At 34.4% G+C, this 25,926-nt stretch overlaps 1 protein-coding gene across 1 annotated transcript in view; it reads right to left on the bottom strand.

Moving 5' to 3' along the window:
- The window catches only part of Piezo (piezo type mechanosensitive ion channel component), a 175,267-nt gene that overhangs the window by 42,992 nt on the left and 106,349 nt on the right, over nucleotides 1–25,926 (bottom strand). The window contains exons 13-28 of the mRNA XM_071584971.1: nucleotides 25,612–25,823; nucleotides 25,381–25,529; nucleotides 23,847–23,990; nucleotides 21,969–22,156; nucleotides 21,117–21,259; nucleotides 20,835–21,011; nucleotides 19,984–20,107; nucleotides 19,089–19,339; nucleotides 18,552–18,807; nucleotides 17,014–17,109; nucleotides 16,669–16,831; nucleotides 15,601–15,786; nucleotides 14,216–14,391; nucleotides 7,275–7,428; nucleotides 6,374–6,537; nucleotides 3,658–3,723 (exon numbers count right to left, since the gene is read on the bottom strand). Of these exons, the coding sequence (XP_071441072.1) occupies nucleotides 3,658–3,723; nucleotides 6,374–6,537; nucleotides 7,275–7,428; nucleotides 14,216–14,391; nucleotides 15,601–15,786; nucleotides 16,669–16,831; nucleotides 17,014–17,109; nucleotides 18,552–18,807; nucleotides 19,089–19,339; nucleotides 19,984–20,107; nucleotides 20,835–21,011; nucleotides 21,117–21,259; nucleotides 21,969–22,156; nucleotides 23,847–23,990; nucleotides 25,381–25,529; nucleotides 25,612–25,823 (2,649 nt within the window). The remainder of the gene's footprint in view (nucleotides 1–3,657; nucleotides 3,724–6,373; nucleotides 6,538–7,274; nucleotides 7,429–14,215; nucleotides 14,392–15,600; nucleotides 15,787–16,668; nucleotides 16,832–17,013; nucleotides 17,110–18,551; nucleotides 18,808–19,088; nucleotides 19,340–19,983; nucleotides 20,108–20,834; nucleotides 21,012–21,116; nucleotides 21,260–21,968; nucleotides 22,157–23,846; nucleotides 23,991–25,380; nucleotides 25,530–25,611; nucleotides 25,824–25,926) is intronic.

Raw genomic sequence — 25,926 nt, 5'->3', positions numbered from 1 at the left:
TGAAAAAAAAAGTATTTTGAAAAAAAAAACATTTAAACTTGAATGAGCTCCAAGGATTGTTTCTTATTTTTTCACCGACTCATTATATAGTGAACTACAAATTATAGATGCACCTAACATATATTTCATGTACTATGTACAAGCACCATTTAGTTTTCTAAGCCAAGTATTATCATTTGGAAAAATTTATTAGCTTTACTGTTTACGAAGGAAGGCTCATTTTTAAAAAATTAACAATATTTTAATGTGATTCCATGCAATACTCTAGTAATGAGTACATGAACATTAAGAAAAATAGAAGAAAACCAAAACTTAAACCTTCCTTTCCTTATTATGTTATGCAGATGTATTAAAAGTCATACTTAAGTCACAGTACTTGATCTCATTTCAATTTATGTTTCTTTGTAACGAACTTCTGATGGTAAAGTTCACCGTAATTCACATGATTAATTGAAGAATTATAAGACATAAAGTAAAAGCGAAATTGATTATATAAAAAAATCATCACCAATAAATTTATTCTATAGACATACAGCATTAAGCTGTGCAAAGAAGCTGTTATTAGGTGAAAGCTCTATTACTACTTCAATAACTGGATTAAACTAAAACCTAATAGAAATCTATTCCTCTCTAGTACATACATATATCATCACAATGTTATACAGACATGCAATTATAAAACAACCTCAAAAAATCACACAACATGCAACTGCCACTAAAAAGCTGAAATGCTTACATAGCAGTAAATTACAGAGACTGAAAAGATATCTCAAAGTTTAGAAGTAGCAGCAAGCAACAAAATGCTTCAAGTAATGCACTGGTGAAGACACTCAAATACAAGTGACTTGCAAAAATCAATCAACAGAAACCGTATGACATTTTAACCATCGGAAAATTATGTAGGTAATCAAAGATTACTCTGAGACATCAACTACAATCTTTAATTTACATTAAATAATGAAATATACACAGCTGTAAATTAAGCTGACAGACCATGGGAAAGTAATTACATAATGCCAACATAGCTTTTATATAACACCTAATGGGACATGTTGAGTATTATTTGCTCTCATTTTTGTTTAATGGATCTGTATTATTTGGAGTTCTTCATCAGAGGAACTCTAATAAAAAAATCATTGGATTACATATAACATTTTGAAATTCTGCATTTTTTCCAATTCTCCAATTTCCAATTCTTCTGGCTTCCAAAGTGCACCTATATTCAATATAATGCACCATTTCAGTCTCTGAATCAATGAAGGAGATAACTATGAAGCATTCAAAATTGACATATTTCCAAATTTTGGGAATGATTGCCGACTCTAAAGCTATGCTGTCTTCAACAGCCTTCACTCAAGTTCAAGCACATTCACCTTTGCCAGAGCTGTTATTCCTATCACTTTATACACAACACCTAAATTACTGTTTCAGTCAAATAAATTAATTCCTTTAGTCAAAAACAAATTGATTTTAAAAACCATAATAAAAAAATCTAATATTGCTAACCAGTTTCAACCAATTTTAAATTCAAACCACTTTTCACTGACATTACTTCAATCTTGTGGCATTAAAAGAAAATGTAGGCATTTGGTGTGGAGTGGATTTTTCTCATAACAATTTTAAAAGTCTGCTCATTTACCTTCACTCCCTCAAAGATCCTAAGCAAGAGTCTGTTATTACAAAAAACATATATGTTTAATCAAATAAAAACGATAAATTGTAGAGCAGCCCAATACATAAATGCATGTTACCATAAATACAAATTGTTATGATAGAGTTTTTTATCATTAATTCTTATTTCAAAATGAGCGCAAGAATCCAAAGAAGGGTTTTGATGAGATATCAAGAGATCAAAATTTTTATGCCTGTGTTCTTTCATGAGTAAGACTACTAGAGACTAAACACACACTGGAAAATAAACCTCATTAAAACCATCCACTGTCTTTTAAAAAAATCCTTCCATTTCAAATGAATTTGAATGAGAGCAGTCTATTTCATAGTAGTAATCAGATTAATAAATTTTGCAACCATCAGCAACAATTTGAAGAGTAATTTAAAGGATATTCAAGTCACAAGTCACTAAATTTTTCAAATCAGCATAGATTTACATGTTTAAAAGAATCTCCTAAAAAGCACAGATTTTATCACCAAGAGAGCAGAAACTTAAAGAGGATTTAAAATAATACACAATCGAACAAGCACAAAATTTATTGCAACTACCCAGAAGAGGAATTCCTCAGCAGTATTTTGATGTAAGTTGCTCACATACATATACCTCCACCACAAGGAGGCACATTGAGCCATTGAAAGAACAAATTATTTTTTATGATCTTGGAAAAGTAAGAAATTATATTTTTTATCAAAATATTCCCTCATAATCCCTTATCTCTTCCTCCATATCAAAATTTTGTGGCAGATGTCGAGTGCAATGACCTGGCAGAGTATACAAAATTTTCCTGGAGTGCTTGGCAAATTTCTGGTTTTTGACATCCTTGACGTCAACATTATCCCGGAAGGTAAATTGTATTGTCATATTGAATCACATCACAATAAAACCAAAACCCTGGTGTAAAAAATTTGCACATCATACAGGAGTGAAGTCGGCTTCCTTTTTCCTCAATACTGTATGTCATATCATAATTATTTGCATATTTTTTGCATTCAAGTGTCTCATACATCCCAACCTTCAGCACAATTTATGCAAGTAAAAGATTGTATTATCACATGATTTACCCTCTCTTAACTTTACTTTGCAAATAAAATGAGAAACCATGCTATTGGTGCATACTGTAACCCTGAACAGTTTAATATACTATATTGAAGAAAGTGATGACTTGATATGAAATACTGAAGATCAAAGAAATGACTGAAAATAAAATGTGACAACTGAACTAATATATGGCAGATTTCCAAAAGTGCTGTCGACCAAAATTCACGCCGCTTTGAAACGTGCTAGGAAAACCTCGACATGTACAAACCCCCCTAACAGCTTGGAATCCCCCTCCGATTTTGTGGTTTCAACACCTCAAAACACCCCTGAAAGGCAAGCATTTTGGGACAATCGACGGGATCAACGCAGCTTACACCACGGCATTAAATGGCATTCTGAAGTAGGCCTACCACAACGCATTCGAGAGCTGGAAGTCCTGCTAGAACTGATGTATCAATGCAAAAGGAGCTTATTTTGAAGATTTTTGGGCACTTTTAACAAAACATTCAATAAATGATTTGTAATATATTTACTGAAATTACTTCAAGTACATACCTTGTTTATGTATGTCTGTGTGCGCATGTGCGTGCCAGTGTGTATGTATATGGCAGTCTGACATATTTAAAGAAAAAAGCTCCTTCCACTTCTATACTAATAAGGCTGAATCCTAATGGAAAGTTCCATGCCTGAGCAAACTCTATGACATAGTGATTGCCTATTCAAAAACTAACCTCAGTTTGCTTAAAATGGATATAAACATGTATTTCACATGCTTTAACATTTTAGTATAGGTAAGTTTGCATCTTAAGTATTAATAAAGCATGAATGAAATTCGGGAAATGTTAAATTGAGAAGAACTTGAAGAATAGTTAAAGCACAGAGTCTTCCATTTCTCCTTGGTTATGAAAATGAAGTTAGAGATAAACAGTACAGATATTTTAGCCTACCGTCCTGAGCAGATCCTCTATGAATTCTCTGTTGCCACATCATACATTCCTCCCCTATAAGATCACCTGGAGTGAATAAATTTATTGGAATACATATTTTATTAAAAACCATGCTAATTTTGGAAAATATATGAAAGTTATGCACATGGCTGATGACTGCTTTGTGCTAGAGACTCATATCCTCTTGGTGAATAGAAAACTTTAAAGAATTTCTCTTTGTCATGTGCAATTACATATCCAATATGGGCCAGAAAAATAAACTAAACAAAAGAAAATATCAAAAAGTAAGAAAATGTCCAGAGTTACATCATCACTGTGTAAAGAAGGTTATTATAATATTAAATATAGCTTATAAACAGAACATATCTATACACATATACATTAAATTTCCCTTCCAAAATATTCACAGTATTTTCATGGTTGTCACTTAATACATTATAATATCAGATGCTATTACCAAAGCTTGGGGATAACAAAAAGTCTATGATACTAATATGAAAAAGCAACTGCATATGTGCATCTCAATCTTTGAAAAACAATTTGCAACTAATCATTACCTTGGATTTCTAGGTACTAAAAATGGAGGGCATTTTTCAGTGCCTTAAAAGAAGCTTAAATATATACAGTCTAGCAGTGTACATTCTCCTAAAAATGATAGCTAATTTTCATTCAGTCATGTCAATCAAATAAAATATTTCAAAAAGCAATATTGTAGTACTTTCTTGAACTGAAATTAATTGAAACAAGTACATAAGGGGACAAGAATATATTTTCTTTTCCAAGGTGTGCATTATGCTGGTATAGGTCCAATTACAAGATCAAATTTTTGATCACTTTTAAAATTTTACTAGTCAACTTGAAAGTCATATGAACTAATAACTTAGAGAAACATTATCATCAGACTAGAAATCCAAGTAATGCTAATCACAACACAATGAAAAAAAGAGATGTTGTTCCATGAAGGTGGGGTTACATTACATGTATGATGAGATTGTGCTGGTGAAATTGAGAAGGAGTGTCCAGGAGTGAGACTGGCAAGGGGGGGGAGCCACGGGGGACCAATGGGTGGGTTGCTCACTGATCCACTGGCCCCCCGACTCCCCCTTGACGTGTGACCATCCCTCGGCCCGGCACAAGAACTTGTACCCATTCCATGATGGGGTACATCCATACCGATTGCATCATATGGAGGGGGAGAGAACACTGGAAAAGATTCATCATCCTCCTCTCCGCCATAGTAACCAGGGTCATTGGGAGGTGGGGGAAAGGAGGCAGGGCGAGGACGCCTTCGCCGACGGGAGTGCTGATGCCGACGAGGGGTCAGGGACAGGGGCAGGACCATGTCTGAGGAAAGGGGGGAGCTGATGGAGATACGTTGGCCTTCTAGATAGCCATCCAGAGATATGGTGAATGCAGCCGATGACGGGGTCGGAGCACCACTTGTGTTAGTGGTGGTGGTGGTAGTAGTTGCCTGTACTTGCATCGTCTGGGAGAGACTACGCCTGTGGCTGGATGGGACTGGCAAGCCCCCAAAGGGTTGAGAGGGCATCATGGGCATGGGAGGAGGGGGGTGAGATGGAGAGACGCTGGGGGTGGGAGAGGGTGGAGCCGTGTCAGTCCCATCATCCTCTATGGGAGTGTGGAAGCCTTGTGGACTGTGAGGCATTGCGTCTGTGGCAGCTGTAATTGCTTTTACATGAGAGGGGCAAAGGGAGGGGGAGGAAAGTCGAGATGAGGCCTGGGCTGGGGCAAGAGACAGGGGTGAGGTGCAAAAATGGTATCATTAATTTTTAAAATAGTTGAGTGAAGAGCAGAAGATGTGGTAGGTGTCAATGAACATACCGTGTGACAATTCACAAGACAAAACTACCATTACATCAAGTTAGTCTAAAAGGCACACACAAGGACTGGCCCACACAAATGGTACAAAAACAAATGTCACCAGAAAACAGAGAAGAATCCCATTTGCAGAATCAAATCCATTAAGTTCAATGATGCTTCTTTCTTTCTGAAAATATATTTCTGCAGGGAAAAAATTAAATGCAATCATATTTTAGTATAACTAGGTATGGGATGTTCTGATATCCAGCCTCTTTGTTACAGACTATGCATGGAAATCTCTTAATTTTTTTAACCATAGGACAACAACTACAAAACATACACATTAGTTCCTGTTCAATGGCCTACAATTTAGGCCATTCTAAACTTTAATTTAAATATTTTCCATCACTTTGATAGAGAAATAATATATATACTTAAGCATAAAAATTTGAAATTCAAATAAAACCATGAGCAAGGAGATGTATAAATAATATCCTCATTGTAAAAGAATTAACATACACAACTATACTCTGTTTCTAAGAGAAATGATTAAATTTCATCCAGATATGCATTCACACATTCATGAAAAAGAGTTCAATTTTTATGAAAGGAAGACATTTTTTTAAGTATCCATCATCATACAATTGGCATCAAAGCAGTTGATAATTCTTAGAAACCCTCTATGAAATACAATGCAGTCCACAATTCATTAACATATTTAATGCAAATTCAATGGCTAATCAGGCAATGTTCCGAACATTGAAATTCATTCATCAAGGCTTAATATTAAAAATCGACTACCTCATGGCAATATGCACTGGTTACACGACTGGTGATGCACCATTACATCATGCACCTTTGGCTACACTACTCAAAAACGAAACAGAGAACTTACCATCATAATGATTGGTTGACTCATGGAGAAAAGTTTCTTGCCTTCTCTGGTGAGTTGCTTTGATTCTTTCCATTTTGCGCTTAATCTTTTCCAAAACTTGATGCTCCAGATCTTGCTGCTCTGATATTTGCCTTTTACTAAGTTCTTCTATTAATTCAGCACCTCTGTAAAAATAAATTTAGAGTGATTACACTATAGACTACAGAAATGCATTATATGCTGCAAGATTCTATGATTTCTATGTAAATAAGGGTTGAAAAAAGTGCATAACATCAAACCCCACCAACCACCACTAAGGCACTGAAGTTTAAATAACAAATTACATAAAACTGCTTCTAATATGTATATTTAAATTCCATTTAAGGATGTACCAAGATAAATTTGGCCAAAATATTTAAAATATCTCATTTAGATTTTAAATTACTACTTGAGGTCATGAACTTTTATTACCCTTTTAATTTATGAACTTAATTTCGGGAGACAAGGGCTTTTGAAAACCTTCTTACTATTACACCTACATCATGTCTTAATATATTGAAAGCACTCTTAAAAAATTGTTTTCTCCTTAATTTATCCACTTACAAGAATTTACCCCATGCCACTCATGCACTTGTCTGAAATTTTCTTGGCTATTCAAATATCAGGGGAGTATGGGAGGTATAGACCAATAAAATTTCAGTTTTAAATTTCACAATTCAAAAGAATTGAGACTTACTTAGTCCCACTCAAGGGCTATGACTTTTATATTGAATTTAAACAGCAAGTCTCACTCATGGTAAATGCTAATGAAGTTAAAACTTAAGAAAAAATTAGGTACTAATATATAATCATACACAGAAGTAGCACAGGAGTATCAGAAATCACAATGAACACACCAATAAATTCAGAACAAAGTACATACCTAGATGCAAGAATGGTTTGTGCTTTAGTTTCATCCACAACACGAAGGAAATAGTGACTTCTAAACAGACGCCGCTGTAATAGAAGAAAGGCAAAGCAAACCCCATCCCAAGCAAGTCCTGTATCTTCTCTGGGAACAACACATTCTTTGGGATCTGCAATAAGTCAAATAAGATTTTCTTTAATATAAAAATATTGTGCCGAATGATACAGATGTAAGCTAATTTAATAAGATCATAAAATAAAAAGATGAATTGTGCCTATTTACCTTCAACTAAAAACTGAATGCACCCCTACTTTATGATAATAAACTACTACAGAAATAATCTTACATATTTTGAAAATATTATAAGTGAGCCTTAAGTTTATCACCAAATAGGTAATACACTTCACATAATCTATTTCATCATAAATTTGTAAATTTAATTTTTTTTTAATTTTGCATATTGAGCTACAAACTGAGTAGGAAAGTAAAGATGTTGGCAAATTAAATACTTTTTACAGCACACTAAAAACTTAATATGATTGCATGGTCTTCTTAAGAACAATTATGTATTATCTAGGAACAGTCAACTCCTATGCTGCGGGAAAACTTGAGGAATGCATTAAGGCAAAACCACATCAAACTTCCATATGCATCATCACCATGAATAAGGTGACTGATAAATTGACAGAAGTCAATACACCTTTTCTCCAACGTCTTGTTATTAAGAGTCTTTTACCTCCCTCTGCTCTGCCCACAGTCCTAGGCACACTGTCCTCCTCCACTACTGTTCTCTCCATATCAATTCATTGAATGCTCTAATGAGCCAGAATGTTTGCAGAAAGAATAGAAATTTGGGAGAAAGAGACTCTTTTGGTTCACTTTTTAAACTCAGAACCATCTCATAAGCAAGCATAATTCTCTATTTTTGGCACAAATTTATGAAGCTGCTCCAGTGAAAGTGAATAGCAAAGAGAAACAGCACTCCCAGGAGTAAGTGGAGTCTCATGATTTGTATATAATAATAATAATAATAATAATAATACATTTATTTGTCCGGAGATTTGTTGCATATTCATACATACACAAATATAGGACACGTCAAATATAATTTTCACAATTTCACAATAGAAGAGATACAATATATAATATATATATATATATATATATATATATATATATATATATATATATATATATATATATATATACATATACATACCAATACACTAGTATAATTACATATCAATTGTTTAAGCCGGAATTGATGCATTGCGACAATTCAAGGTATTCATTTACAGAATAGAACATATTATTTTTTAAAAGGTTAAACAGCTTTTTCTTGAAAACAGGTACTTTTGTTTCATATTTGATTTCATGGGGAAGTTTATTGAATAACCTTAAGCCCATTGCTTTGGGCCCATGGGCAGTATTGTGTGTCCTGACAAATGGTTGGTGCAGGTCATTGCAGGTCCTTGTGTAGTGACTATGGTAATTGTGGTTGGACTTATAATGGGAAATATTACCCTTTGCATGTAAGATGACATTAAATATATATATGCAAGGTACTGGTAATAAACAAAGTCTTTTGAAGAGAGGTTTACATGGTGCATCGCAAGGAGCATTGCTCATAATGCGTATAATCCTCTTTTGGATTTTGAAGATTATGCCCGCATGGGGAGAGGAACCCCAGAAGAGGATACTGAAAGTAACACGAGAGTAAAATTCACCATAGTAAATGGATAGAAGGACCTCTAAATTTACAGAATACCTAATATTTCTAATAAGGAAGCATAGGGAGCTTAACTTGCTGCGTAATTTGAAAATATGTTCCTCCCAAGACATGTTTTTCTGTAGGATTACTCCCAGGAATTGGGTACTGGAATTTTGGGGAATGCTCACACCTTCTACATCTACTGAGATTGCAGATGAAACTTTCTTTTTATTCGAAAAATAAATCAGGCTGGACTTATTTAAATTGGGCTTTAGAAAGTTATGAAGACACCATGCATTGAAAAACTGAGCTACTTCGGCTGCTCTTTCTGTCAAGCTGTTTACTGAGGAGGCTGATACAATGATATTTGTATCATCAGCATACAGTATTGGGTCTATCCCCTTAATGAGCTTAAGATTGTCTGGGAGATCATTGATATAGATTAAAAATAAAATAGGACCAAGTACAGAACCCTGGGGAACACCCAGTGTTACTTCTCTACCAGGGGAAACAAATTTGGAGCCATTACTTGAGAGCTCAACATACTGATGCCGTTCACTTAGATAAGATTCAATCCATTTGTAGGGCGTGCCTCTTATACCATAGCATTTCAGTTTATATAGGAGTAACTGATGATTGACGAAGTCAAAAGCTTTACTGAAATCGAAAAATAATCCTAGAGTTTCAGTTCTATTATCCAATCCTGAAAGTATTTGATTCACCATGTGATATGTGGCTGTTGTAGTGGACCTTGTTTTCCTAAATCCATGTTGAGATGTGGATAATAGCTTATATGTCTCAAGATATGATACAAGACGTTGATAAAAAACTATTTCAAATATTTTCCCCAGCTGGTTTAACAGGGATATTGGTCTATAAGAATTCATTGCCATTTTGCAACCTTTCCCTTTGTATATTGGCACAATTTTTGCTGATTTAAGAGGGCTCGGGAAAATTCCAGTTTTTAAGGATTCATTAATTAAGAACAGCAGCTGATCCTTAATAGCATTAAACGACCTTTTTATGACTATCCCTGGGATGTCATCTAATCCAGGACTAAATTTGTTAGGTAATTTATTGATTACGTTGGTCAGTTCCCTGGCTGAACATGGGAATATATATAATGAATTGCATGAGTTAGGAATATGAGAATAATTTGCTGGATTGACTGAAACTGTGGGATTTTGATGGGATAGATAGAAATCATTCAGGATGGAGGCCATTTTAGAGTAATCTGATATAGCATTACCAGCGGAGTCCTGCAGTTGAAGATCTTGTACATGATGTCGACCCTTTGATTCGTTAATAATTTTCCAAATCTCTCTAGATTTATTGTCTGCATTGGTAAGTCTAAGGTTGTTGAAAGATTTTTTGGCATGCTGTAAGGTTTGGCGATAACTTTTCTTGAGTACTGAGTATTCTAGGCGATCTGCTGGATTTGATTTACTTTTGTAATACACTGCGGCGTCTTTCATTTTCTTTGAAAGCCAACGAATTTCATCAGAGACCCACTGACTTTTGTAGTTAACAGAAGAGCTTTTGTTTTTTGTATGCTTCAGGACACGGGGAAAGCAGATTTCAAAGTAATGTAGATAGGTGGAATAGAAGTATTCAAAGCTAAGGTCGAAGGACTTAAAGGAAAACAAATCGGACCAGTCATGGGAATTTAATAAGTCACAAAAGGCGATCATATTCTGATCAGAGAAATACCTTTTGTAGTATTTTTTACTTTCTTTGGATGTAGACACAGCAATTGTAGAAAGAAGTGGGTAGTGATCAGATATGTGGGCATTAATGGTATTTGTTTGTACTAGATCAAGGTCGATATTAGTTAGTACATTATCTAAAACTGTTTGCGAACTAGCACTCACTCTAGTAGGTTCACTGTTGGTAGCATTGATGTTGAATGACGTCAGTAAATCCATGAATTCCTTTTTAGCTTTAGAATCGGCCATAAAATTACAATTAAAGTCACCTGTAATTATTATGCAAGGCTCATGGATTGACCTATGGATTATTTCCAAGAGTTTCGTCAGTTTGGTCAGGAAAACGCAAAAGTCACTCTTCGGCGAACGATAAATAGACAGTACATAAAAAACAGTAGTATCCATTTTGAAGCAGGAAACACAGCATTCAAATGATTGTTCTTCATTGAGAAATTCGTACGGGTAACCAATGGGAATATGGGAAAAACATTCAGACAGTAGGATTAAAACACCACCATTTTTGTGAACAGTCCGGCAAAAGGCACTAGCGATGACATACCCAGGCACATGAAGAGAGTCTAGTTCACTCGCATTTAACCAATGTTCGTTGACACAGATCACATGGGGTTGGTACTCGTTTACTAGAACCTCGAGGTCCAGTAATTTATTACGTATGCACTGAATGTTTATGTGCAAGAGCTTCAAATAACGTGTTATCCTTCCGGCGCTGGAGGGAGGCGTGGCTTCAAAAAAGAAAAATTTCCCACGAACACATTTTTAGGCCAAAAGGCGGCATTACTGAGGGTATCGCGAAAATCTTGGCGTATGGATACCCGAAACGATGTATAATTTCCGCGCGTTACCTTAAGTTGTTCGATCACCAGTTCCGTTGAGGTATCAATCTCCGGGATTTCATCTTTTACATAGTTTCTCAACTGGGTAACTGTTGTATCGGAGGTGAAGTTCCACACATGGAGATGGGAAAGACGAGGGATCCCCGAAAGAGAGCATTCTTTCGTAGATGTTCCGATGATTGGCGATTTACGGCGCCTACGTTTGTGGCTCACAGTAACAAATCCATCGTCTCCTTCTGCAGAAAGTTCTTCTACACCACCTTTCTCACATTTCTCGTCAGCAATATGAGGTAGCACGGTAGTGATTGAGGGAGTAACACAAACATTTTTCGAGATCGGCACCTGTTGCCCTATCAAGTCACTGCTAAATTTAGTCCGATTGGAGGTCGATTTATCTGAAGCAAAGTCTTTCTCTGGGTTGACTTTTACGGTTTTCGCAAATGATACACCCTTACACACGTTAGTAGCCTTTTTCGTTGCGAGAGAATCTTTTAAAATGCTCAATTCCTGTTTCAGCATGTCGATATCGGACGCCATGTTAGATAGTGCAAGCTTATTAGCACGACAGGAAAAACATTTCCAAAAAATATCTCTACATTCAAATACGGCTTTCAAAAAGAGATCATTCAGATTAGTGCATTTGGAATGAAAAAAGCGTGAACATAAGTCGCAATTAATTACTTTATCTGTAGAATTAAGGGAAATATTGCAGGAGCTACACTGGCTTGCAAAGTAAGCGGCCGCCATCTTGAAAAAAGTTCAATTGAATTTTTGAAATTTTGAATTTTGAAATTTGAAATTTGAAATTCAATATGAATTCTTAGGCAGGTGCAATAATTTCCACAATAAAAATGGCATACATAAAACACACTATGACATCTCATGAGATTTTGCCAACTCTGAGAGATGACAGTGCAAACAATCAACACAATAATGTCAAATGCACACTAAATAGCAATAATACGTGTTTTTAATCTGAGCTTATGAACTACAAAATAGTATAAATTACAGGTATCCCTAGTCAAACTGAAAAACTACATGGCTGAAATAATCAGAGTTGGTAAACCACTACGCACATGAAAAATAAGAGGTTATGTTTAATCATCTACATTACTATGGGACAACCATCACTCTCACACCAGTAATCTCTACACATAAATTAAAATATCAATGAAATACCATCTCCATCTTTGAGAGACATCTTTCATTTGATAGCTGACAGCAACATCAAAAAGACAAAGGAAGGGATCACTGTTTTCTATATTGAAATTCTGGTAATGAAGCCACTTGCTCATTCACTGCTAAAACTGCAGCAATGAATTTGAATTGCAGAAGAACAAGATCACTTCACAGAATAAGTATATTTAGCATAACATTATGTTACTGTGCCATTTCAAAAAGTATATTTTTCAAAAAAGACAACTGATTTCTCATTGCAGTTCGTGGCAACTTAGGGAACAGGATGGTGCATTCCCACCCAGAGGGCCCAGGTTCGAATCTCGGTGGCGTCGAATATTTTCCAGGGGTATCCTGATCCCTACTTCAGGTGCTTTGTGGGGAGCACTTCGAGTGAATACGACGTCCATCGGATGGGAAGTTAAACGGCAGACCCCTTGGCACCATTCGACTAGAGTAGGCCATTGCCAATGCCGGGTTTATCTCCAACCTTCCTTTCCCATTCATTCCTAATGGCGCAAATGACCTTAGCTGTTGGTTGGCTCCCCTAAAACTACTACATTCCCTGATTTGGAATAGCCCACAATGATATCTTCATCCAGAAGTTGTTTAGTAATGACTGTGGAGCTTTCTCTCTTGGTAACTCCTCTCTTTACTAAATTTCTTAAAATTACCAAAAGATTTTCACTTGAAATGACATGGCCTACTAAAGCCCATTTAATAGAAACTTCAAATTACGAAGATTATATTCCTTCTAAAATTCCATACCAAAACTTGCATCACATTCTCTGCTTCTAGAAGTTGATCACATGATGACACAAAATGTTTCTATATTGGCATTGATTTATCTTGGAACATAGAGTTTTTTGGTAATCAAAGACTAGGAAACATGTTGACATGTTCATACGCAATTATACCATACACATGGTAGCTAAAAATGTTTGAGTAAGATTAGCCATTGCTCATCATTTTTTTGGAAATGACTTGCCAATGCCAAATTATGGCCAAATTATATATATAGTCTGTAAGATGATTTTGTGCATGAAGTACATTGAAGTACATACAATGTGAAAAATTAACATATATTTTAATCTAAAAACTAATGTGCACCTTAATCACATATAGGGCAAACGAAATTATGTATAAGCCATGGGATTTTCTGATTTTTTCCCCAGGCTACCTTCTCTGAATCCAAATTAAAATGTAGTTAACAAAATAAGTTTTTGTGGGGCATCCTGTTTAATCACAAAACATCTAAATTTAAAAAGGACAACACAGGATAGCACTTTATTCTAAAACATCTCATGGTATCACTGATATTCTGAAATGAATACTAGGATCTTATACAAGGTTTTAATATGTAAAAACAAATTAACTTAACATACATATTGGTTCCAGAACTGATGTTTTTATTTTGATTCTAGTTCCAGTTTCAAGTGTTTCTGAAACCAGGAAAGAAATGACAGATCTGACCAATCACTAATGAAAAGCATAAAAATAACTTCATACCAACAACACCAGCCAGGGAAGTTTCATCCCGAAACTTTTTTATGCAAGCAATTCCAAGAAGTTGCACCAGCCAGCATGCAGACAGCTGCAGGTCTCGTATGAAAACACATCCAAGCATTTGAATAATACTCTTAAATAAAATGACAGCTACATTGTAGCCAAGTAACAAGTTCCACCTGAAAGAAAATAAACATTATAAATATTTTGTCCACACAACAGACAATTAATATGTTGATGAAGTTGAACAAGTAATGGAGATCATCAATCCCTCTCCTGTAGATGAAGAGAACACTTTGTACCCTCCACTCGTTAGTTGGATGTAATATACAATGTTCATCTAAACACCGAGGTACCATATTCAGGTAAAACACTTAATTTCAATTCCAACTTAAACACATAAATGTTCACAAGGGAAGGGAAGAATTTTGAGAGGGTGTGGGGCTAGATCAGAGTGACACCCTGTGAACAGATAGGTATAGCTTTGTAAGGAAGCTATGATTCTTTTCTGAAAAATTCCATACCATCTTTTGAAAAACTAGCATCCTGATGCTGTTGTAAAAAGCTGCTCTCAACTCTATCCACCCCATCAAGTACTCCTCTCTAAAAAATCTGAGAAGTGGGCAAGTCACCATTTAACAGTAACCTATGTTTCAGTGCTGTTTGCCATTAGCAATTGTTTATCATGTTATAAGGTTTTCTTCAATAGAAAATGTTTACTCTCCCCCTTTTTTTCTCAGATTGCTGGTGATACTTTTGCTGGAATAGAACATTCTTTCACTTTTTCAGTTGTGTTCATCTCCAGTTTACTTGAAAAGTAGCTTCCAGCTTCAGCAGCAGACTATAATAAGCATTTTACATATTTTTAGGCTGTACATTTTTAATCATCCCCTTCTCCATAGAGGCCATTTTACTTGCCAGGTCTTCTTCATCTTCTTAAAGTAACTATGCCATCTGCACACAGCAACATGAATATTCTTTAGCTCGGTAAACACATATAATTTGTTCCCAGCTCACGTACCACAAGAAGGCAACTATAAATTTGGCCGCCTACCCTCAGGTGAGGACAAAAGAGGCATTCAACTATGAAAGCTATAATAGGCTAAATCCATGATACTAATCCTGAAACCGATGACATGCCCTGGGGACTGTAGTAATGGAGGTCACCTGCACTATCAGATCATGGTTTTAAGTTACATCAAAGAGCCCAAAACCATTAAGGATCAAGAAATATGCATAGGTAATGGAACCAACACAGTAGGCAATCATTGCCCTCATCCACTAAATGAATCTGGACATGAAGGATAACTTGTAATGAGCTTCCCACCAGAAGAAGGCTAACGACACATACTAAAATTACGTATTAAATAGAAAATTAAAATACTTACCAACTAAGAATTGAGTTCATAGGACGGAGGTAAAAGTCATTTCCTTGCCATAAAAATATGAAGGAGCCAGCCAAGTAACCTAAAGCAAATAGGTTAACACGATTGGTCCCTGCTGAGAAAACAACTGCCAAGGAGATCCAAAAAAATGATGATAAAACCACTCTTTTCACAATGTCAAGCCATGACCTGAAATAAATATTTAAATGTGCAGTAGTTATTGGATAGAATATAATTCAATTAAATTTATAGTAAGTTCTGAGATCTACTTTAGTGGAATGTATTGATTGACTTGTTTCACTTTTGTGTAAAACAACACCTCATAAATCAAAATTCAAATATGTGCAATATAAACTTATAAGATCAAATATTATTATTTAGACCACTTCTACCTCTAACCCACCATTCCTCAAAGGTATTGGTTTTAACAGCATAGTGACCTTGACTTCTCTTTTGTGTATGTAATCCACCGACTGAATAAAAAACTTTAAGAGAGAATAAAAGGATTGCATCATAACATGATCAGCAGATGCTAGCAGGTTAAAATGATGCATTGTATATCTAATTGTATTATAATATAATTGACAATTGACCTAGCAAAAAGAACAAAGATTTGGGGCCAGAGATGGCTTCTGTGAGAAATGAGTACCAAAAACATTATACCATCATATTGTACATACTGAACTTTCTGGCACCCTAAATGCCATGTAATAACTCAAGGAAAATAAACTATGTTTGTGAATCATGGAACCAGAGCATGGTTTCAAATTTTGCTGTAGTTGCATATAAATCCATTCATGCCAAAAAATGCATATTCTTATGAAACAGCCGAGAAACTGCTCTTAGTTCCAAATTACGAAATATTCTGTGTTATGTAGGATTCAAATAATTAGGATTAACTGTACAAGGTGTGCTAAAAAAAAATACCAAAGTTTTGTAGTAGTGAACCAACCAGCACCCATTGTGATTTTGTTGATTCGCAACAAAATCACACTTCATTCCACAACAAAATCACATTTTGATTTTGTTGTGGAATGACCTTAAAAGAATAAATGATTAAATATTTCTTACCTAACATTTGAAATGAAATCTGGCACTGGATTTAATCCAGGGTCATCAACATCAAGAGAGGTTTCTCGATTTGAGCCACCAGGATGAGATATTGAATTAGGACCTCGTTCAGCACGAAATACTGAATGCTGTTGGCACACCATCAGCAAGAGAATAAAATCACCTAAAATAAAATTAAATACACATTAATGTGGCTCAAATTACAAGTCAATAAAACGTAATATATTTTTATAATTTATCGCATAATAATATTATTCAGATATTTTTCTGGAATTCATAGAGATTATGCATGAAATTGCAACTACTTTGGAGCCTTATTTCAAGACATTAAGCATATGAACTTACAAACTAATTTGTATGCCCGGGGTGCATGAACATAATCAGGAAGGAACATCCATTCTTGCAATCTTCTCAACCTTTCATCTAAATACCATGGATAATCTGTGAAGAGAGATAATGAGTGAATTATAAAGTAACCACATAAATATTAATACTAAGGAAGCCAATTGGCTTGATACTTCATGAAGTAGAGACATAGAGATTCTAAGGTCGACAGATCTCAAACATTCAGCATTTAATTGGCAAGGTTTTTCAGTCAGTGCATTTTTGTGCGTATAACTTAACAGGTTTTCAGATTAAAAGTAAATATTTTTATAAATAAAACATACCAACAGGATAATTTCTTATACATCTATTATTGTGAAAAATTATCTGCCATCATTGAGATTCACATGATCTCTAGGGGCACTTGTCCCTCACTCCGTTACCATTCACTATACAAGTCGTTAAAAAAATAACTACAAGACCTACTTTGCAAATCTTAATGTATAGATATTTTCTCTATAGTGGCTAAGCCTCTTGCTATGATTTTGTTATATTAATGTTCAAATTATATGGCAACAAAACGTTTTGGGAATTGAAGTAACCAGAAAATTTCTTATTGCAGAAATCAAACTGTAGTAATGGGTGCACTTTTGTCCAAAAATATAGATAATTACAGATATTATTGAAGCCCATAAAAAATTATTACAACCAGATGAATACCAACTTTCACTGGGAGATACATTGAAAATTAAGGATAATTAGGAGCAATTAGTTGAGAGACTTGTCACTTCTGTCCAAATCTTTCTGGTTGCTGTAGGAGAAAATTGATCATTCTTATTCCTTACTAAATATGTAATATGAATGAGATTTAGTAAAAATTAATTAATTTATTTAAAACTTTCTATGATAAAAATTGTAGCTCCCAACTGATTTTTTATTTCAAATGCTTAAACCATCACCACAGTTATCAATTCAAAGGTCAGTTTGATAGGTGAGAGTAAAGCTTAACTAGTACTAAGCCCAACAGCATGCGAAACATAAGGGTAAATCTTGGTATGGGCCTCATTATGCAGAATACAAATATTTTATATTTTGTTTAATTTTTAAATAAAAAATCAAGAATAAGTGTTTCAGACAATTAATTTTAAACAATTAGCCCTGAGAGTAAAACACAATTAGCTATGAGAGTAAAAAAGGGTCTTCTGGGCCAGGAAATACACCAGGTTATTTAGAGACATTACCATGCACGATAATGGGAGTTATCTGGGAACACCTGGAGCCTTGGAGACGCATTGACAAAATTTTCAACTCTTCCCAAAATATGCAAAAATTGTTTGCTCATAAAAATATTTTGGGACTCAATTTATAATGAATATAAACAGACATGAAAATACTAAACAAAATCTGAGAAGGTGCTCCTAGTATATTTGTGGAAATGACATGGAATGATCCATTTTATTTGCTTAGCGCTTATAAGCCCAGTTACTCAGAGAACTTGCAAATCAACATTCAAGATAATGAAAAGAATATTTCTAACCAAATGAATGCTCTCAACTTACCAATACACAATCCTGGAGGTAGGCCTACAGCCAAGATATATTGCGAAGGTAACAGGATGGCAATGGTGAGGAGAAAGAAAATCCATACTCTTGCTAGAGCTTCTCTTCCACCACCCCATCCAGTACTTCCAGCTCCTTTGGGGCCCCTTCCCATTCGGCCACTGAGGTAAACCAGACGACACAGCCAAATAGAATAAATAATTGAAGAAATATCCATCCGCGTACCAATAACTCCTACCGTTGTGATAAGGCATATCTGGTGAGGCAAAAAACAGAAGATGAATTAGCAAAGCAATAGACAAATCATTTCACAATCAAAAGAATTAAAAACACTTATTGCATACTTTAGTGACACTAATATAATTATTTTTAAAATAATTCTTTTAATGCAGGAAAACATTCCTTTTTTTGAAAGCTTCTTAGAGTGAATGCAAATTCTAGTCCTTCTAACTTTGACACACTAAAGTTCTACTGCATGTGTATGAAAAGAAAGTACATATTAGTTAAACTGTTAAAGACACTATGAAAGAACAATACCTCTACTCCAAACTTGTAAAATCCATAGTTAAAAAGAAATTTAATGCATGTACAGATGTCATTGTCAGCAACCGCTCTATCCACACCAGGAAAAAGTATATTTCTCTCCTGACGTGCCCAATAAGAAGATGATTCCATGGACACTGACGAGATTGGAGTAGTTGGAGGAGTAGGACCAACACCAAGAGCTCTGCGTACATGCTTTTGCCGTGTGCATACAACTGCATACAATGTGCAAACCAAGGTCAGGCCTGGAAAATATCAATAAATTTTTAAGTATTCAGTGATGAGACTTTTGGGTTATGTGTCCAGCCATTAACTTAGAATTTCAATACAAAATTTATTTATAGACAAAGAGAATCCAAGTTTCCTAAATCACAGTAACCTTTAATAACAATCATTAAGACATGTGAAATAAAAAATAGGGGTTACATAGCAGTTAATTCTAAGGTATGATGCCCATATCACTTTATTAACTAAAGTAGTGAGCGACAGTGATGTTTAAAGACTGGGAGGGAATTCTATACGGCAAGTTTATTTTTAAATAAAAGTGACTAATTCTACTGTAGGTAGCCTTTTAACTGGGAATTACAATATACATGTCCAACACTTTCAAAAATCACAACTGTAAATTTCTTAATACAGCAACTTATGTACAACTGTAATAAATATTACACTGGTATGTACTACATTATAACCATCCACATTAATAAAAAGGTAGGTAAAATTAATTTAAGGCTTAATACATACACATTTTATTGCCACAAAGGAAAATACTGGCATAATTGGCATTTATGATATATCTGACTAAAAACTAGAAATTATGAATCCATTAGGAAAATACTTAGAGAAACATTTAAATGTAATGGATATAGGAAATACTTGTGGTGCTCACCAATGTATCCTTTAAGTAATTCCGGCAAACGGGAAGTTTTTTTGAAGCCAATCCAATCAGCATTATTCATAGAGAACTGAACATTTCCCACATAGATGTTGGTAGAATTCAGAGATTGCAGCCCCTAAATTAAATTTTTAGGAAATTAATTACTTTTTATTCCATAAATTGTGAGTAAGGTATGATGGCACCTACAAACAAAGAGCAGGAAAAATTCTTGCCAAAACAATGGGTTGGTGATATGCCATTCATTTAAAATTCAAATTGATAAATAAAATACTTGGCTTTTCAATTTTCAATTTCAATTTGCAATTTTAATATGAATATTTTCCACCAAGTCATGACAAAAACTGTTTTATTCATTTAGAAAAAAAAATATTCTTAAATCCATTAAACTTTTATGGAGAATGGAGAAAAAAAATGTTGCCTTAGTACATCTACTGCTTAAACCTCATTGAAGTGCCTATGCATACATTTACTATACTTTTTAATACACATGTACAAGTTAATTATTAAATTAATTTGTAAAAACTATTCTAATGTGAACTTCCTTCACTAAAAATGTTAATTTGTGGAAAAAACAAACAGACAATTCTTTTACTTTGAGTTACAATATGTGGCCTAAAAATATGCATCTGCAACGTCCTGAGAAAGTACATAATTACTTTTGATGGCACTCCATATATAATGCAGTGTATTTATATGGAATGGTATAACTGCACTCTGGAATTTGTTTATTTTCAGTTCACCCAATGTACAATAACAATGCCTTATATTTTAAAATATATTTTTATAAAATTTGTCTAGCTAAGGTATCTTCTCAGTTAAAATTAGGGTGACACTTTCCATACCGTGCAGTTTGCTTCCCACTGTTCATGTCGGATGTATTCTATTTGGTATATCATCTTAGAAAGAAAAAGTATCGAGGTAAGCGCAGATGATAAATGAATGATAATTGTCTGGACTCTCTTCCCACAGGGTAAGGCAACAACGGAGAGAACAACAAATGCCAAGTGAAGCGCACATACCTGGAATCAAAATGTTATTGGAGATATTAATTACATCACAAAATCCCATGTAGCTCAAATTTATTTAATACAAAAACAGGTCTAAAAAAAAGAAATCAAACTCACATCATAAACAGCCATCAAGACAAATGATAGGAACACAATCTTCACCATGTGTAATTCAAAAAATTTCCACAGAAGTTCAATCAGTCGAGTCATAAGAATTCTAGATTTCCGTGTAATTTTCTTGAGTTTGGTAGTTGATATCTCTGTAAAGTATATGGTTTAAAGTGACAACAAAGCAATTGCAAACTTCAGTTAATGAAAAATTATTCTCATTGTCATCTTACATGTTTTAATAATCCCATTAATATAACAACTAACCCTTAAACATACTCTATTTTTAATTTCTTAAAGCCAAAAACCTATGAAATTAGTAATGTTCATCATAATTGATTAAAGCCCTTGATATAACGTGAACTAAGGACCTCCCAATTTGAACTTTCTATTCATAAGAATTGAGTTTCAACAACTTTTTTCAAAGGGTAGCATCAAACATCTAAGAACATAACATTGATATGGCAAGTTTTCTAATGTACCTAGCACAATTCATGACTACCAGTGAATGACATGAAAAGAGATTGACAATGGAAACTATGGTAATTTTAATATATTTAAATGAATGCATAATTTAAACTCAAAAGCATATTTGTAAAGTGAGCATAAACATAATTAAACTCAAATTTAAGGGATTAGTCAAATTTTCCATTCTGACTAATTGTCATTCATTGCCTATTTAATTTCCTTATATCCCTGAGATTTCTAACATGAATGCTAAGTGCTGAATATGCAAAAGCAAGCCCCTAGAGCTAATAAAATAATAAACACCAAAAAAGAAATATGAAACTTTGAACTGTTCCTGTAAAATTTGTACTTAAGTCATAAATTCAGAAAATAATAGCAAAGGCATAAGCTTACTTCTCATTTCCTTAAATGAAAGATTATGATCACGCTTCTGAGAGTCTGCCCTTTTCAACAAGTCCCGGTTCTTTTGATGCTTTGGTGTTACATTTGGTGCTCTGTTTCTTCTAGCCCCATCATCATCTTCATCGTCATCATCATCATCAGGACCAGTAGTGTTTATTTCTGGTGGAATGACAGGGTTTCTGCAAAGATAAATCAAATCATGTCACCATTTCCACAGCATTAATAAAATAGAGAAAAAAACAGACTCATGATAAAAACACTTAAAATAATTGGAATTTGCGCTTTATTAAAAGTTCATCCTGAAGCAATGATCCATGAACGATACTCAAAAACCAAGATTATTGCAGGTGCAAGAGTGTTTGTGTCACCATCAGCATTCTCAGGATTCGATGGGTACAAACATGCCTCATGTGCTGTTCAACTGTGACCAACATGTGGGTGGTGACAATGAAATTTTCTATATTTCTGATAGTGCTCTTAAATTAATTCAATAATATTCTGTCACAATGGCAGTGGCGGAGTTATTGTTTACTTCCACAAAAGCAGTGATTGGATCTCCAGGTCCACCTTCCTTGGAAATTGACTACCCCATGAGGAATAAGACAAACTTTGTAAGTTTACAAAAATTTATTACTAAAGTACTACCAGTTTCATCACATAGGTGACATCTTAGGGTGCCATGTGATGAAACCAGTGGTACCGTATTAATACATTTTCGTGAATTTACAAATTTTGTCTCATTCCTCAAGATGAATATTCACAAGGTTGAGCCCAATTTCAATGAAAGTGTTCTCCCCACTTTACACAGTTAAAGCCATCTTCTAAGGGTGACAAAGGGATGAACCAACTCCCTCCATTAAGTCTACTGCAGCACTACATAGGCCTCGACTGGTGGTTTGTCCAGGGGAAAGCAAAATTTCAATGCAGCATTGTGTGTTGCTTCCCTTATTATGCCACAGGCAAAGTGAACATATTTTAACTTTAAATTACTGCCAATGATGCAATAATACTGGAGTCAATTCCTGTAATTAGTACCATACATGCATCACACAGTAAGCTAACAATTGGGTATATAATTATATTTCTGCACAAATTAAGCAAATGAAAAATTAGTCCTCACTTTCTATTGAACAGCACTTGTACTAAGGGTATGCAGGGTTAAGCCTAAATGTACAGTGAAAACTACTGGATTAAGGTAAAGGCACAATCATGAGAGCTTCTAAATTTTATGAGCAATTATGGCCTGCTCCACATTTATCTCAAAGATTAGGTAATTCTGAGAGAGACCAACCTAAATATAATACATCATGCATTATTTTCACAAATCTTTCACTGATTAGGTACCCCAAAATCTCATTAATGCTGATTAAATTCTTGGCTTAATCCAATCCTTCAATCAATGGCTCATTTATTAGTACCTGCTCATAATTTAAGTCCAATTATATTAATAAGATGAATCCATATGCATATAATATGAATATACGCGCATAAGATGAATATGCACGCATTTTTAAGAGTGACACTTATGGCCCATCTCTACATAAAAAATAATTATACGATCAACTATACAGTTTTCACTTTACCTCTAACCGCAGATTAGCAATACATAACAATACCAACTGATTGTATGTTGTTATTAGATTAGAAAATACCAATGGCCATACATAAACATGCCACAAACTGAATAACTTCCAATATTCATCAATTCCAAGGAAATCAGTCTTTGCATCTTGGATTCATTGTCTTGTAAATGAACTCTCTAATAAAATGAATACAATGCTTTTGCAGGAAATAGACCATTTAAGATCCAGACCACAATCACTTAGGATTATGTACTAATTCCTACAATTATTTAACCCATTAGCTTACCTGTGTCTGATGTCTGAGATGGCCAGGAAATCTTTATGGAAGTAGTGCAACTGTATTACAGTTATTATCACAAAAAAGGTTGGTGTCAGCAGGCGTACAAACAAGGCTCCTGTGTCAAAAACCTCCAAACCAATGTCATGTTGGCTAGAAAAGTTATGCATATAATTTGATAATGATTTCATTGGTCATATTTTGATGAGAGCAATTAAAAATGGGAGTGTACAAGCAGAAAACCTCATTGTTTTGATCCTACTAAACGAATTAGTTTCTATAAGCTTAATTAAAGTCTTTGAGCAATCTTCAGTCAAATTCACAAGAATTTGCATCCATAAATAGTTAACAAATTTTTAGACATGGCCCAGGCTTGGTCATGTCTAAAACACTGTCTCATAAATAAAATGTCTCATAACCCCCAGCTTATCATTGACCTCAAAATCATTCAACAGGATATTGCAACTTTAAGCTATTGTGTATTAGCAAGTTTGAACATGCACGTGACAAGAGAATAACATTTGTTCCAGTGTTGCAATAGAAACATACCATATATCACCTGATGGCATTGATGATTTTCTGTTTCTGTAATCAATTAAATAAAAAGTATCTGCCAACTTATTTTTTCGATGTGACATGATAATGATATGAATTGAATCCTAATCCTGGTCAAACTTTGGTCAAAGTCCAGCTTCATTACTATTATTGATCCAAGGCCTAGTCAGAGTGACCATAATGTATTTTATTACAACCAAGATAGTCCCCTTGAGATGGAGGAGAGGAGAGAGTGAGGCATATAATATTGAGTGTTTGTATAAAAGCTCAACTCCCTACCTTTATAATTAAATGATTTTGAATGCCTACTTAAAAACTTGATATGATTTCTTCAACACAGTCCCATTTCTTATGACATACTGTGCACATGAGTTTTGATGGTAAGATTAAGGGACCATTTACTAACTTGAGATTCTCATATCTTTAAATCTGACGTGCATTCATACCTACTAATTTCTTGCAAAACTAGAACACACTGCTCAATTGAGCTTAAGTATCAGGTGGAACAGCAATTTGTGCAAGAGCCCTTTGTCAGGTAAAAATATGACTCATGTAATAACAAATAGTCAAAACTGTGTTACTCTTGAGCTTTGAGCAATGATAGCACTAACAATCAACATAATTAATTCATGTGTGCGCCATGACATTATATATGAGGTCCATTGCAATGAATAAGTTTTGTTGACCAGGATAAAATTTAGAAAAAATGGAGATCTCTAATCCCATAAGATGTAAAATTTCAATGGGTGTATGTAATCGTAATGTAACTCAATTTCAAATGAAGTCATGAGCTTCTTAAGAGAGCACATTAAAAACTGAATTTAAAATAATGTGAACCTATCATAAAGCAAGAACTCACTGTTATTATCTACAGCAAGAGTAGCAAAGGTAAATATTTAATTAGCGAACTAGTAACATCTTATTTTATCAAATAGAATAATTTGCATCAAATACTTGTCCACTGCCAAAAAAATTGGAAATTACTTACAGTTCTACTGGAATTCCTGTGTAATTTTTCCAATATTCTGGAAAGTTATCAAACTGATAAGTGTATATAAGAACAAGGCAGAGCATGGAGTAGACAATCACTGTCAGCCAGAAACCATACATCATTTTTCTCCAGGCCGCATAAGACATCTGCAATTTTGTAATATTTTAGAAAGTTACCAATGGACCTCAACAATTTATACAATTATAACAGAAAAAGAAAAAATATTACCTGGAATGTAAGAACAAATATCAGGAAGAGTGCCATGTAGACGATGCGGTACACCACCACTTTTGAACCACCAAGACCAATTACACACAACATTATGGCAACCACCCAAATCCAAAATTTTGTGAGAAAACTTTTAAGAAAAGCGCCAACTTTCTGCATGAGCCCATCTTTTTCTTCTGCCGTTATATCATTAGCAGTTTCAGGAGGAATCTCTGCAAATAAAGATTTTAAAACTAATATCTGGCTAAGAGTTCACATTTATGCATTGAATTACAGATTGTTTGAGAGCTGGGTCAACACCACCTTTCCTTGAAT

This window comes from Hetaerina americana, unplaced genomic scaffold, assembly GCF_022747635.1.
Source record: "Hetaerina americana unplaced genomic scaffold, ioHetAmer1.1.p SCAF_1, whole genome shotgun sequence".
NCBI lineage: Eukaryota > Metazoa > Arthropoda > Insecta > Odonata > Calopterygidae > Hetaerina > Hetaerina americana.
This window is presented reverse-complemented; position numbering and strand designations above follow the sequence as displayed.